The 15,386-nt window shown below is 44.2% G+C and overlaps 1 protein-coding gene across 2 annotated transcripts; it reads left to right on the forward strand.

Annotated features, from left to right (window-relative positions):
- Positions 1–276: 276 nt before the first annotated feature.
- On the forward strand, positions 277–15,143 carry xylt2 (xylosyltransferase II). Of its 2 annotated transcripts, none has more exons than XM_046033801.1 (11): positions 277–429; positions 4,966–5,512; positions 6,796–6,971; positions 9,161–9,363; positions 9,788–9,868; positions 10,272–10,488; positions 10,836–11,012; positions 11,123–11,379; positions 11,505–11,700; positions 12,026–12,359; positions 12,541–15,143. In XM_046033801.1, the coding sequence occupies exons 1-11, from the start codon at positions 298–300 to the stop codon at positions 12,861–12,863; spliced, it is 2,643 nt and encodes an 880-aa protein (XP_045889757.1). In that variant the 5' UTR covers positions 277–297; the 3' UTR covers positions 12,864–15,143. The 2 variants fall into 2 exon arrangements, with proteins under 2 accessions (XP_045889757.1, XP_045889762.1); XM_046033806.1 differs by having other exon boundaries at positions 12,544–15,143.
- The last annotated feature ends 243 nt before the right edge of the window (positions 15,144–15,386 follow it).

A 15,386-nucleotide genomic window follows, 5' to 3' on the forward strand; every position in this document is an offset into this window, starting at 1 on the left:
TGTGGTGGGGACATGTCCCCAGCGTCCCCAGTGTAAATGACACCTATGAGGCCTATAGCCTACATTATTTTGTCAGGTGACCCTCTGAAGGGCCCTCCTCACACCCAGCGAACTTTTGCTCTTAACAATGTTTTACATTAAAACACACCGTGTAAGAAATAGCTAAATCGACACAGATTTATAAGTTTTGGGGGACGAAACTTTGCAGCAACTTGAGGATGGCTCAAGCGACACGGCGTGCGCGCGCAGTTCAGAATGCGAATGCACGCGCGCTCCCAGTCGACCAGAGTCGGAAAAATGGTGGCCAGCGCTCGAGTGCAGAAGCTCCTCCGACGATATAAACTAGCGATTGCCGCCGCGTTAACTATCCTCCTGATCCAAGGGCTTGTGGTATGGAGTCTGAGAAGTCTGGAAGAGGGCGAGGCAGAGGTGAGCTACGGTCTCTCCGGTTATTTGTGGCGCGGCAGTGATTCGGTTTAATTACAGAGCTAACATTAGCGCGTAGCTCACTGTGTGTTATGATACAGTAGAGCTAGCTGGTGTTAGCTAAGTTAGCAGCTCCGAAACATTTCAATACAACCGGACCAGCCCAGTCTGTCTGTCCCTGACCACGACACGAGACCAGTACAGTACAGTACAGTACAGTACGCTGGGCTACAGGCTCATAACTATGACATTACTGGTACTGGCAGTAAGTGACTCGTTGTGTGGTAAGTTAGTTAACTTGTTTAAGAGGCAGCAGGGGGCTGCACACCGGTGATAATCACCATTACATTTAATTTATAGTCACTTGGGTGTTGAGAAAATGTGATGGGCGGATAGACAAACCCCGTGCTAAAGTTACTCCTCTAAGAGTAAGACGATGTCTATGAAGTGATGCAACTTTTTGGTAACATGCGACAGGACTCAGTTATGATTCATTGATCGTTAACAGTTCATCAGTATGAGCTGCCGTGCGTCATGCAGCTGTCACAGGACATTCTGCATCTGTTGTACTTTTATTTCTTTTTTGTCTTATGCTTGTTTATATCTACCAGAGGCCTTTCTCTGTGGGGGTTGCTCTTGTCTCCGTGACCTTCACTGGGCTTTGAATCATACCAAAACAGCCAGAGAGGGAGCATGTCCCAGGGATAAAGGCTGAAGTTGAGTAGAGAGTTGCCTCCACTGCACACACACCACTGAAGCAAATTTATTTTAACATGAACCAAGTCCACCGTGGGTAGCTTCTCTCTGTGTCTCCCTCATACATTACCTTGAGGCAGTGCCTGCTCCTCCTCTAAATAAGGGTAAGGGGAGTTGTTAACAGATGTGACCGGAGGACTGTGCCTTCTGATAGAGATGCAGAGGAGTGCAGGCTAAAACCTGAGTTGGGAGCTCTGCTGTCCCTGTATAGTGATAAGCGTGGGCTGTGGATACTGTTCCTCCTAACATGTATGGATTTGAGATCTTGTGTCTTGGAGGGTGAGACAAGCAGCAGATGTAATGCAGTGGCTTCAGGTTTATCAGATAAGGGAAAAGAAGGGTTATGATGGTTGTCTGTGACCCAGACAATGATGTGGATTAATTCACTTTACTGTAGGATAAACACAAAGCTGGTTCCTGGCGCTGTACTTACTTTACATTTAATATGAGTGATGTCAGCCTAGATGAAGTAATCCGTGTCCCTTTGAACACCTTTAAATGTGGAAAATAAGGGCAATGTGACATGTCATTCATATTGCAGAAGTAACGTTTCTTTTGACTTCTATCACCTGTTATATTATACGCTTCAGGTGCACTCAGGCTTAAACATGCTTCAGCAAAGATATAGAGGAATGTCTGTACGGGTTTTTGGTGAAGTGTAGCTCACCAAGGATTGTAAATCAGCAGAAAGTTCACACCAATCTCAACACGGCGAGTATTTGCTGTCCAGATAGCTTCGTTTTGTTAATAATCCAAAATAGCTTTTCATGAATAATTTAAGGTTGAAAACAGGTCTCATTCATTTCTTGTGAACTCTGGTTTCAAAAACATGACACTGCTGCTCACTGCATATGTCAGCCTGATATGCAACTATGTTGGCAGACGTCTATGCAAATGTCAGCACGTCTTTGCAGAATCACATTTCAGGCTTAGGGATGCTTTTTAATCATCGCTTCACCTCTCAACTGTGCGTGTTCGGTCAGGGAGGCTCGTCTGATATTGCCAACATGAGCGAGAGGAGCTGGATTCCTCCATGCTCTGTGGTCTCCGTGTTAATTTCTGCATCTGCTCTGATCAGTGGCTTGCTGTGCATGTGTGAACACAGCCACATGCATTATTTAAAGCCCTGGTACAGAAAAAAGGGGGGGTAATATATTGAGGACGGAAGAAGAAGACTCAGTCATCCTTGTGTCACCCTCTGCTTGCCCGCTCTCTCCTGCAAAGCTGAGTGCTTGTTGCTACTTCCCGCTTCAGCAGATGGCGACGCTGATATGGTTTCACTCGACTTTAATTGGAAAGTAAAGATGCTGCCTAGCCTGCCTTTGAATCAATACATGATGGTGTTAATTAAAAGCTGTGAAAATGAGTGATAAGGAAAATTGAATCGTTAGCCCCTGCTGCATGCTTGTGTCTTGTGTGTAAGAACATCTACTCTCGCAAAGAAAGTCTTTATCAACGCTGACCGACAAAAGGCATAGACTTCACCATAGAAAGAAAATGTAGGCTACCACCGCTGTTGGAGGAAATGTGAAATGTTCTAATATTTTGCAGGATGTCGATGTTTAACACAAATATTTTTATCATAATTAATTCCTAAAATATGAACTGTTATTTTGATGCTTCAATTTGCGTCTGAGTCAAAGCTGAGACCAAAATCAGAATAGAAAAGGTGTTGACTGTTAAACTGACCTTTTCCAACAAAGACTGCATTTACATGCGCATAAAAATGTTGTTGTTCTGAGAAATCAGATCACGAAATCCAAAAGGCCACTTGAGTTTATTTAGCAGAAATCTAGCTGTGTGAAACGGCAGTCTCTTAATCCTTTATCCACATTAAACGAACCCAGGGTTTGTGTTTAGGTGACGTTCAGGACATCAGGTTTCTGCAGAGAGCTGACCATAATCAGGTTATTCAAGTGCATGTAAACTCACTGAAAGAGGCTTGGACTCCAACGGCTGGTATGTAACTAGGCTCCACAATGCCTCTTACTGTAATGGGTTTGAGAGTGCAGTTGGCGATCAGTAGCTGACTGTGCTGTGTTGGTTGGCAGCTGGTTTATTGGCAGTGTATTATCTGGCTCCTCGTCCCACGACGCAGCTCCGTTCCCTCTTTTGTTCCCTAACCCGTCTCTGGGCCTGTCGGCATGCCAGCAGCGTGTGGCAAGTAAGCCCGCGTTCTGCCACATCGTCTGACAGAGGCAGAGCGCTCTCAGCCCACTCGCTGTCCTCCTTCCTCTTCTCCATGTGCACATTTTGAACGGCTTTTTTTTGTGATCCAGTAATCTACGATGCCAAAGCTGTGATGCTGTTTGCCTGATTTAAAAAGTCCTTATTCATTTTTGGAGGTGTGATTTTGTGCTCCAGTGAGACACATTCTCTCTATACTCATGCAGTAAAATGATTATACTGTAGGAAGAAGAAACCCAGATTAGTGATGGTTGTGCTGTATCCTCACATTATTACAGTACCTCACTACAAAAACAGAAACACTGACACTGAACTAAAACTTTCGCCTACATTTTAGATGAGTAAACAATATTTAGGCTGATGAAATGTTGGGAAACATAAACATTTATGTTAGGCCAACTTCAATTTTCTATCGGAGGAGCACAACTCAGCAGCACATTTCTTGGAGTTTATTCTTCCCTTAAGGCTTGTGCAGACTACACGACTTTCAGCGTTGGCCGATGGCCGTGCCGTTCACACTACACAACTTGCCGTTTTGTGACCGGAGTCTTGATGTCGTTGTGGCGTTCACACTACGTGACTGATCGATTACAAGGGGTCACACACTACACGCGCTGAGAGCGGCTGTATCACCCGACGCTGGTCTCCAAACCACGTTTTGTCAAGAAAACACACGTGAAATGTGAAACGGAAATGATGCGAACCTACAGACAAAACAGCTGTTGTTTGTTATTATAAAGATAGCAATTATAAAGACAAAGAAAATTAGTGAAAGAATGGATTAGCACATGCAGGTAGCAGGGATTGTCTGAGTTACAGAGAGAGCTGGAGGGGAGTAAAAAGGGTTTTGCAGAGAAAAGGTAGCTGCCTGCTCTCTTTGGCTGGATGTGGATGTCGAGTCGGCCGACTCCTCATGATATTTGGCATGCTAGATATCTGGCTGGCGTCTGCGATGTGTCGGGGAGCCATGCTCGCTGACCGTCAAATAGGGCTAAAAATCGTGTAGTGTGAACTAGGCTTAAGGACAAATGATAATAATACAAAGCTTTTGCTAATGTGTAATATATCTGTGTTTGTGTGTTATCCAAAAACAAACACAGTCGCTGTCTGCAGTTGTGTAAATATTGTAATGCAGTAGCTCCATGCTCAGTTTCGCTGTGTGTTGAGGTGTGTGTGAACAATTAGAGGCATTTTTTGCCAGTGGGTGCTGACAGAGGTTGTTGAGGTCTCTACAGTGTGTGTGTGTGTGTGTGTGTGTGTGTGGCTATCCAGAACTGCTTTTTACAGATTAGCTCCACAAAAAGGCAGAAGCTCAGCTAAAAATAACCTGGATCAGAGAACTGAAAAAATAAAAAATCTAAACCAAGTAAACACATCTGTCCCTCTGGGGCTCTTTCAGCTGTTGTCTTAGTGGCGGTCTTCATTCCTCTGATGTCGGTGTTGGATTGAGAATCAACACCTTCTCCCAGTAGTGTGTCTGTTGAGAGGAGGCGTCTGAGACGTTCCAGCAGAATGACTAGTAACAAATCTGGATTTGAAATGTGTTTTCATTCAATGTCCTTCCCTCTCTGACCTGCTTTCTTCTGCTCTCCTCAGAGAAAAACACGTCGGTCTAAGCTGCCTGACCACAACAGCCAGGATCCCAAGAGAGATGCTACACATTGGGAGAAGCACAATTCTTTGTCTGGGAGGAACAAGGGCAGATGGAGTGGCAAGTTGGAGAGGACGGGGGGCACCGCCGCCAGTGCGCTGAGGAGAGGGATGAGCCGCAAAGGAGAAAAGCCCAGCATCAGGCTGAAGTCTCCCCAGCAGCAGGGTGTGGCTGGAGCTGGATCGGATGTTGTTGTCCTCCATGATCTGTCCAGCAGCCGTAACTTCAGCGAGACCCGGGGTGCCCCAGACGGGGCAGCCAAGTTACCTGTTGCTGCTGTCATACAGGGGGAGCCGGGCAGTGTGGATGGGGCGCACCAAGCCCCAAGCAGTGACTTTGTGCCTAAATGTGATATCATAGGCAAGGACGCGCTGTCCGCCCTTCATCGCGCCGGGTCGCAGCAGTGTCGACAGGAGATCGCCAACATCGTGTGTCAGCATCAGGCCGGGGAGCTCATGCCAGACGCACTTCCTCAGTATTGCCCCCAGCTCGGTGAGAACCCTTTAACATGTGCCCAGATAGCGTGATGATAATAAAGTTGCAGAGAATCTACACACTGAGATTTTGATCATTTATTAGTCTCAGTTTTACTCATTTATAGATTTTCATTTCAAACATTTTCATTTAAATTTGTGGTGTGGTTCAACACATGCTCTCAATGTGTTCATACATCAATAAAATAGCCCCTCCATTTTTAAAAAACCCAACTTGGACTGGGTGATAATTTAATATAATCATACTGTCTCTTCATGTAAACCTGTCATGACAGTGTTTATATGGAGATATTGGGGTTTACAGTTAACCAAAGTCTGTCTCACAGAGAGATCGTACACACTTGAGAATATGCATTTTATAAAGTCAGTAGGATTTGTTCTAGTACAATAACTTTTTACCCACTGGGATCAATACAAGTAAAATTTCCACAATAATGTAGTGGATGTTGCCAACACTGTGTGTGTGTGTCTTAGAGAATGTGACAAAATCGGTTCAATTGCATTGTTTTGTATTGGAATGTCTTGACTGGTGCTGCACGCCGTTTTTAGCTGAACATTTGTCAGACGCCATGTTTGTATTTATTCCTGTCGCTTGCATTGAAAGCGCTGCATGGACATGGATTGGTTTATTCATGAAGTTGAAATGAGGAGTTGTCTTTGCCAATCCTCCTCATTTGTATACAAAAACCTAAACAAGGTGGCAGCTGGCTGGAGGGAGATCGCCAGTGAGCTGGAGTAGCCTTATCAAGGTAAATGACCGTCACTAATAACAACCTACCAGCTGCTGGCTGTAATGTGTCATTTCCAGCAAAGAAACATCTGTTTCTAAATATAAAACGTGTGTCTTCTGTTTAAAACATAGGAAGATAGTAAGTACTCATCTTTTAAATGAGTGGTTACATCTCCTGTCTGATCTCGAGCGCACAGCTGAAACGGTTACATAGTTTGTTTAAATGACGTAACAAGTGCATATTTAAAGAATTCGTGCGATGTGAGAATCAGACGCACGTTTGCTGTTATGATGCAGTGTAGGGGATAGACGTCACAAATCACATGTATCTCTTGATTTTATACACACCGAACTTGTGCATAGCTGTAGTACACACCTGTAGGATAGTTTAGGGGTTGCACTGTAGAAGACACTCTGGTTTGTCTGTGTGTTTCAGTGAACACTGTTCGCAGCGTGTGTCTTCATCAACACCCAGCCTACAAGATATTATTCTTTGAAACTCTCCAGACCCTACTGAGTCAGTGCTTTATGCCTCTGCCCTCTTTGCCCAGGTGTATCAAATCAAGCCCAAGCCATTGAGGACCTGGACAACAACCTGTCTGAAGTGGAGAACCCTGTCAGAGTGGTGTTCGTTCTGATGGTCCACGGCCGTGCTGTACGGCAGCTCAAGCGCCTCATCAAAGCCATATACCACCGCGACCACTACTACTACATCCATGTGGACAAGGTAAGTCCTAAAAGATGGTCACAGTGCCTTGGCATCACAGTTGCTCACAGACAAACGTAATTCTGCATGGATCACGATAGAAACCTCCAAATAAGAGACATTTCATTCTTTGTTGTGGAACAGTCAACAGTATTGTTTATTTATGCTTATGCTGAAGTGTATTGTGCACCCTGCTTGGTGCTGGATGCACTGAGCTCACAAATGCTTTTACCGGTTAGGTCTTCTTGCATTATGAAGGTTAAACTCATCCCACGGGTCTCACAGTGTGGTAAAGGGGATTAGCCTGGATAGAGTAAAGTGTGGTTATTCTTAGGGGCTGGATTTAGTTGAGCAAACGTCTGCTCTCGTGCAGCCGGAAGGCAAAAGAGAAATGTATGGCTGCCTGGTGATACGGAGGCCAAGACCTCAGGTGTGTAGTGCAGACAGCAGAGAAACGGGTGCCTGTCGTCAGTGCACCTGTGCAGCCGGAAAGGTTATTGAGTCCTGGGGAGTTGCTCTGTTCTGCTGCCAAGGGACGGTGAAGAGGCTCAGTGGAGGCAGTGATTAATACGGAGTCAGTGGGACAGTCATACCACAGCCACCATCTTAGACACTCACCCTCATCTATCTCTGAGGCAAAAGCCTATTTGAGAGACGAGGCTGTAAACCAGGTCAGTTTGTACTGGAATCAGTCTACCAGCTCCTCTGAGCTCCACCTCCCAAACCTCTCTGTGTCCCTACATCTACAGGTACAGACTGTGAGTTTAGGGCTGTCATCCTGTTGCCTTTTCCTCTGCTGTTGTCTCCTTTATGGACACGACCAGGATTAGGGCTGCATCTGACCATTATTTTTTGATTGATAAGTCTCTATTTTTTAAATTGGTCAGTTCATCTAAAAAATAATTTATTGATTTCACGAAGATAATTCAAGTGATCACTTAATATGACGATCAAAAACTTGTCCCATTTAATATTTTTTCTATCATCATCCTGATAAAGAGACACATAAAACACATTAGAATAATGACAATAGTATTATATTTTAAAATGAGTCTTAATTTTGATGAAGAAACATTTAGAAAATCTATTTTAATGGACGACTACCAACAAAAACATGCTCCTCATGCTGATAATCCTAATATACTGTACATAGGAAGAAAAAGTTAACAGGATTTGCACTGCCGTCTGCTGCTGTGATATATATCATTCATTTCCAGTTTGCAGAGCTTATACAGCATCATGTTGTTGGATCTCTGTCTAAAATACTCCCAAACTTTAGGGTTTTTTTAGCTGCAGCTTGTTCTGCGCTCTACTTCAGTGCGATGTGCCGACTAAAATCATTCAAAATTGATTGTGTTGATGAGTCGTGCCAGCCCTAACAGGATACCCACACATTCTTGCAAAGTCTTAAGGCGTGTTGGCTAAATTTAAGGCTTTATAGAAGAAATAATTTGGCCCGGTTCGTGTACTAAATGCCCGCTCTTTATATAATACAGGACAGAGTCAGTAGCACACAGTTTGTGCTTCACTAAACACAATTGGACTTTGTGTTCCTCAACAATTAATTTAAAGTGTCTTTTCCTCTTAAACTGCCCATTTATCGCTTGAGAAGCTTTTATTAGCTGTGTTTATTTTGGAAACAGGCTGGTTGTTAATTAGTTTGTAATTAATCTAATTTAGCTTCAAGGGGATATTAAATCAAAGGTCTTTTGAACCAACAGATTTTGGCTTCAGACAAATGGTCACACATGCTCACTTGTAGCTGTATCTCTCACCACTTATAATGTCTCTTTAGAAAGCCTGACAGCTGCTTGGCTCTTCTTCTATCTCATCCGATTTTTCCTCCTAAAGTTTAATCCCTGCTTGATTTTGATATAAATTTTTTTTTACAGAGCATCCTTTAAGCTCAGTTCATCTTTGTTCTGTGTTGCTGTCTCCTATTGCCACTTTGAGAAGGTGATTGGTTACAAGGGGGAGGGGGAGCTCATTTTTTATGTTCTTTCTATCATCACGCTGACCCACAATACAAAGCACCGTGTGGCTGTTGTTCGGCATAGATCAGATTCTCTTCCCTCATCATGAGCCAGCTTTGTGTGGTTTTCTTGGCACAGTGGCAGCTGCAGATCTGTGGGAACTAGATCGCGTTTGTGATGTAGGACCACAGTTCTCACTTGATTAACCGTTTGACGTCCTGCTCTGAAATTCTCCAGCGGTCCAGCTACATGCATCGGGAGGTCCTGCAGATAGCCCAGCAGTACCCAAACATACGAGCCACGCCCTGGCGAATGGTCACCATCTGGGGTGGTGCCAGCCTGCTGAAGGCCTATCTACACAGCATGCAGGACCTGCTCTCCATGCTGGACTGGAAATGGGATTTTTTCATCAACCTCAGTGCTACAGATTTCCCCACCAGGTTGGTCAGCAGAGGAACACTGTTATTACGTTACTTTGTACATTCTGGTGGCTTAATCTTTCAGTACTGCATGGAGATTTGATTCCTTTGGCTGACCTTCACTAACTTTTACTGTTATAAATTGTTTTGGTTGTTATATCACAGAGCTGGTAGTAAACTTTTTCTTGCAGCATTTCTGAGGCTGCTTTGATCACCTATCAAAGCAGCTGTTAGTTCTCCTGAACGACCCCAATCGGGTAATAAGCTTGAAGTGGTTGGATGCACACCGACAAGCCTGCGCCAGCCAAAACCTGTCCAGAGCAGCTGATTTTACAGCCATCGACATACTCAAGCCAGCATTTTATTTCCAAAGGAATCCTCTAAAAATATTTTGTCTTTCTTGCCTCATCTTCCTTTTAATTCTCACCTGAACACCCTCCTGCAGGACCAATGATGAACTGGTGGCGTTCCTGTCACAACAAAGAGACAAGAACTTCCTCAAGTCCCACGGGAGAGAAAATGCCCGGTGAGTATGCCAGCTGCAAGTCACAGACTAGATAAAACACGCATTTGTTTGGCAACATTTAATCCAAAAGTGTTTTTCCTCCAGTAAATGAAAGGGATAGTTTGAGATTTTCTTTGACAGGAATGTTGCTCAGTGGTACCAGTAGATGATGTATGGACATATACTCACTCTATGGATCCTGTAGAAAGATTGCTGCAGCAAATGGGATCAATTAATAAAATATTCCATGCTACTGAAATCACACGCGAGAGGCAAAAGGCAATATGATTAAAATGATTCTTCTACTATTAAACTCAGTCTGGTAGCTCAGACAGTTTGTTTGATCATTTACTTTGATGAAGGCTGCAGATAGCACTACAATGTCTCCGCCACACATCAATTTAAACTGTCTTCCACGTTGAAGGTTTATTAAGAAGCAGGGCCTTGACCGTCTCTTCCATGAGTGCGACAACCACATGTGGCGCCTCGGCGAACGCAGCATCCCGGAAGGCCTGGAGGTCTCTGGCGGCTCCGATTGGTTTGCGCTCACCCGCCGCTTTGTGGAGTACGTCATCAACTCCCAGGATGACCTGGTGTCGGGGCTGAAGCAGTTCTATTCCTACGCCCTGCTCCCTGCTGAGGTAAGTAAGCCTCGGGTGGTGTGTTTATCTCCCGCGGTTGAGACAGACAGTTTGACGTAGAACTCTGTCTCGTGCTCGTTCCTCCCCTGCCAAGTCAGAAGAGCCAAGCAGCGGAGATAATGTAATACTTTAGGCTTTAAGGCGCAGCGTGCAGCAGAGGTGCCAGATGACAGTAGGGTTCACTAGAGTTTATCTGACTGTGTGGTGCAGTGGTTTGTCTCCTGTTGTTTGGTGCTATAGAGGCATACCCTTCTGTAATTTAGAGTCGGTGGTTAGAAGCTGTTTACACACTTTGTCGGTTGTATTGCACAGCATGAGACATATGTATTTATTCCCTCTCTTCCCAGTCCTTCTTCCACACAGTGCTCGGGAACAGTCACATGTGCAACACTTTGGTGGACAACAACCTGCGTGTCACTAACTGGAACCGTAAGCTGGGCTGTAAATGCCAGTACAAGCACATTGTCGACTGGTGTGGCTGCTCTCCCAATGATTTCAAACCACAAGACCTCATTCGGATCCAGGTGAGCGGGAAATGGGAGCCAGCTGCAGGACAGCAGTGGCATGTAGTTTTCCCAGTTTAATTCAGCGTCTTTAAAGGCTTCTATTGTGTTTTGCCTTTTTTGATCCACAGCAATTGACCCGTCCAACGTTCTTTGCCCGCAAGTTTGAGTCATCAGTCAACCAGGAGGCCATAGATATCCTGGACACACACCTGTATGGCCAGTACGCTCCGGGCACCGTTGCCATCAAGGCGTACTGGGAGAATCTGTTTGAGCAGTCTGATGGCGTGGGCTCACTCAGTGACGTTGCTCTTACTGCTTACGCCTCTTTCTTTCGCCTGGGCCTCAAGAATCTGGTGACTACTCAGAGCAACATGGAGGCTTGCAGGTCCAAAGACACTGTTTAGTTTTCTTTTTTCTTGCATCTATGAATGATATAATAAGTGTATTCCTTTGCTGAATAGAACTTATTTTCATCTCTTATGTGTGATTTGTCTTTTCCACTCACTGCAGGTTTGAACCAGTAGGCTACCCTGTATCTGTACACTTGTACTTTTATGACGACCGTTTCCAAGGATACCTGGTGCGGCAGGAGGTCCTGGCTGTGGGTTCAAACGTCAGGGAGACCCTGGAGATGTGGGCAGTTCCCCAAGCCACGCTTGTCCTCGAGTCAAACTTTAAAGAGTTTGAAAGGCTCAAGAATCTTGAAGTAAGTGTACTTACATTCAAGTTTCTGTCCTATGCAAACTTTTCATATCAAGGTACCTTAAGAAAACTGTGGTATAGGAAGATTTTTTTCCTGATATGGGTGGTTTTATCAGACCAAAACTAAACTTTAATTAAAGTTTAATTGGTTTAAAGAATATGTTAATATTGAGAGGAAGGCTAGTGCAGAAAGTGCAAACACATTCTCTCACCTTGTCCTCAAATAGACTATGAGCGTTAAATGACGTTGTTTTGCTGTATTCATATTATAACCATTATCGGATCAGGACTCTACAGACTGTGATTCCTTTTGTCTCTCTCCCTGGCAGATCGGCACAGAGTGGGATCCAAAAGAAAGAATCTTTCGTAACTTTGGTGGGGTGATCGGCCCTTTGAATGAACCGCTGGCCGTCCAGAAGTGGGCACGTGGTCCCAACCTCACAGCCACTGTTGTATGGATCGACCCAGCTCTGGTGGTGGCTGCATCTTATGACATTACCGTGGACGTAGATGCAGAGTACACCCAGTACAAACCCCCGCTGCAGCGTCCTCTGCGGCCAGGTACCTGGACGGTACGGGTGTTAAAACAGTGGGAGCGTGTGGCGGAAGTTCGCTTCCTTGTCATACCCTTGACCTTCAAAGATAAAGAGCCACTACGCAAAGGTGAGACGTGGATTCAGAGCATTTGGTTTTTGTTTGGTCTGATGGAAGGATATCGCCTGTACTAATTGAAGGTTTAAAATGTATCATGTGATAAAGCATCTGGAAAGTTTTGCTGGGTCTTGTAAAAACTAATTTCCCCTTTCAATTTCTCTTTGGCTGCAAATCTGAATATCCACTCCAGAAGAGGACGGCTGGCTCCATGCAGGTCCTCCAGGTAACCTTTACCTGGAGCAGAACTTCCAGCAGCTGAACTCTGTGCTGAAGCTGCCTCCCCAGGAGCCTGCCATGCAGGAGGCCCAGCGTAAAGCCCAGCTGGTGGGTCAGCCCCTTGATGAGTGGGTGGACAGCAGCATAGGGACCTTCTGGGTTACAGGCGACATGTGCGCCACACAGACTTCCTCTTGCCCAGCCATGGGACCTTGCTCCAAGACCTCCTGGAGCTCTCTGTCCCTAGACCCCAAGTCCGAATTGACCCCAGTCAAAAGCGATGGGCGGATCAGGTAGCCCAAAGAGAGGAGAGACTGTAGACTTCAGCACATACACAGGAAGAGTGAAGGGAAGCTTGGCCCGCACTGGAGAGCTCCAAGAGAACCTGTGTGAATCCAAATGTCGTCTGAGGTTGACTCAGAGCTCAAGGGCACATAAACAACAAGACATCTACCCGAGGAGGAGTCAAGACATTCTCTGTTATAAGTGGTAATACAGACTTAAAAGAGGAGGAGATGACTGCTGGAAATTTTGCACATAGAAGGTTGGAAGCGAAAAGACTTGTGTCATTGTTTTCTGAATGGTTAGACCGAAGCTACTTGTATTGTGTTATTTTGCTGGCACACAGGCTTTCGGTCTGGGTTTGTCTGGGTCAGACTTTAAAAAGAGCCCTCTGTGCATGTTTGAAAACTGACTGGGGGCACAGTTTTCAACTTTCCTCTGCTTTTGAAAGAATCGGGAAGCAGTTGTCAAAACTGTGTTCAATCTTCATTTCAAGGGAGAGTGGAACCTCTGAATCATATTATCATGCTTGTTTTGAAGCATTGTTATGTATGCATAATGGAACAGACAGATGAAGTGCACTTTACTGTAAGACTGTAATGTTACACAGAGGTCACTTGGTTATAGTGTGGAAAAGTTAAAAAGTTGTGATGAGGTCACATCACTTGTCTTTTCATTTTACAAGAGACTCTAAGGCAACTAATTGCACTGTCACTCCCCTGCACAGACACATCACTAAATACTATAACCTGTATTAGGAACAAAATAAGGAAACAAGAGTGAGGGTTCTTATGTTTAGAGTCTTGTTTCATTTTTAGTTGTGTTTACTGTGGTAAATCATGTGATTTTCTTTTTTTAAAATGTATTCGTTTTGTCTGTTGGTTCCCTGAACTGGTTGTAAACTTGTCTTTGATGTCCATTGTTGCAACCGCAAAAAAAAGCCACTCTTGAGTTGTTTTTCTGGTCAAAGGAAGTGCCTAGACAGCTGCAGCATCAAGGCATTCAAAATTCCTCTGAAATAGAAGACAAAACAATCTCAACTCAAAACATCCAGCTACAGACAACTGAGGACCTGCCGATGAAGACCATTCATATAGTGGAAACCCTCAGAAAAGGTTTCAGTGGGCCTTTAAGTTGAGATTGTTTTGTTGGCTGTTTCTAAGGTTAAGAATGAACCGTCAAGCTGAAAAATGAATTTTTGGCTCTAGAAAGCCAAATTAGCACAGGGAAGAAAAAACTTTAAAGGAATAGTTTTGTGAAACGTTTATTTGCTTTCTTTGCGAGAGAGAGTTAAATGAGACGATTGATACTACTCTCATGTTTGCATGTTAAATACGAAGCTTAAGCCGCTGTTTTACAGATAGTTGGCTACTTCTTGGGCGGGACCATGTTTTTATTTGGAGGTACTATACATTCAGGTTCTAATGAAGTGAGGCTGCCCATACAATCTTTAAAGTGGTATCAATCTTCTTTCTAACTCTTGACAAGACAGAGAATAAGGGTTGCCTATTCCCTAGAATGACGAACTTTTCTTTTAAATGCATATTGGATATATGGTTAGACAAAGGCTATAGCATGTCATACCTCCTGTGTATCAGTTAATATGCAGTATTGTGTGCTCTGGTTGCCTCACAGATTGGTTGGTCACATTTAATTTCAAAGTCCACCAACCAAAACTGGTAAACAGTAACGTTACACTGTGTTTTTATTTTAGCGGGATCAGGAGAGTTTAAGCTGCCTTTACTTAGTTGAAAAGAGGAGTTGTTTACCACGGGATAGTAGCTTCCAGAGATGTGCAATGAATGCCTTTTCAGAAGGATAGTGAAGCTCCCTGACTTTGTCTTAGTTTTAATTTTTTACCTAGTTTTATGTGACCTTCTTATTTTCTTAAATAGCCTAATAGTTGGCCACTATATGAGTGTTCAAGTGACCTTGTTTACCTTGCACAGCACAGTTGCTTCAGTGAAGCAAAGCAGAGTAATCGGTGCAACAGATGTTATTTTTCTAAACTGTTTGAGAGAAAACGTGTATGTCATATCCAGTGCTCTGTTAAAGTATTCATGCCAGCTGTCTACTTGTGTTGTATTTTGACAGTCCCATCCATTCACTGTTGTTTGAAGCAGACCTTCTGTTTTTTTGGAGGGTGTGGGGGTTGAGATTAAGGTCTCCGTCCATACTGCAGTCCTGTTGGTGAGTCATCTTGGTCTCTGTGGATCTGATCTGAGGACTTGCCTTCCACTGTATGCGAAAGCTCATAAGATCCTGACTCAATAAAAACAAAACGTGTCAATTTAAGTTTTTGTCTCGTTTTTCTTTCTCATCTTCAGCTGAATCTATGAGGATGGTGATGCCTGTTTTTATATTTCAGGTGGACCAAGTTAAACCCTTGTTTTCAGTAGGGTTAAACGGTGGGTTTCCCCTTTAAAGCAGATGTAGGAGGTAGAACATGTTTACAGAAGGAGAGGCGCTCTCCAAGGTGCTGAACACTTCCTTGTAGAAACGTCCGACATGGTTTTACCTCATAAATACTGTAAACTA

Source organism: Micropterus dolomieu, linkage group LG02, assembly GCF_021292245.1.
Source record: "Micropterus dolomieu isolate WLL.071019.BEF.003 ecotype Adirondacks linkage group LG02, ASM2129224v1, whole genome shotgun sequence".
NCBI classification, from domain to species: Eukaryota; Metazoa; Chordata; class Actinopteri; order Centrarchiformes; family Centrarchidae; genus Micropterus; species Micropterus dolomieu.

What these genes read in the sequence shown, in the direction of transcription:
- xylt2 (XM_046033801.1), top strand. Translation starts at nt 298, where the DNA reads ATGGTGGCCAGCGCTCGAGTGCAGAAGCTCCTCCGACGATATAAACTA. An exon ending in TCAGTATTGCCCCCAGCTCG is followed by an intron (nt 5,513 to 6,795) that starts GTGAGAACCCTT and finishes CTCTTTGCCCAG; the next exon opens with GTGTATCAAATCAAGCCCAA. An exon ending in TAAAGAGCCACTACGCAAAG is followed by an intron (nt 12,360 to 12,540) that starts GTGAGACGTGGA and finishes TATCCACTCCAG; the next exon opens with AAGAGGACGGCTGGCTCCAT.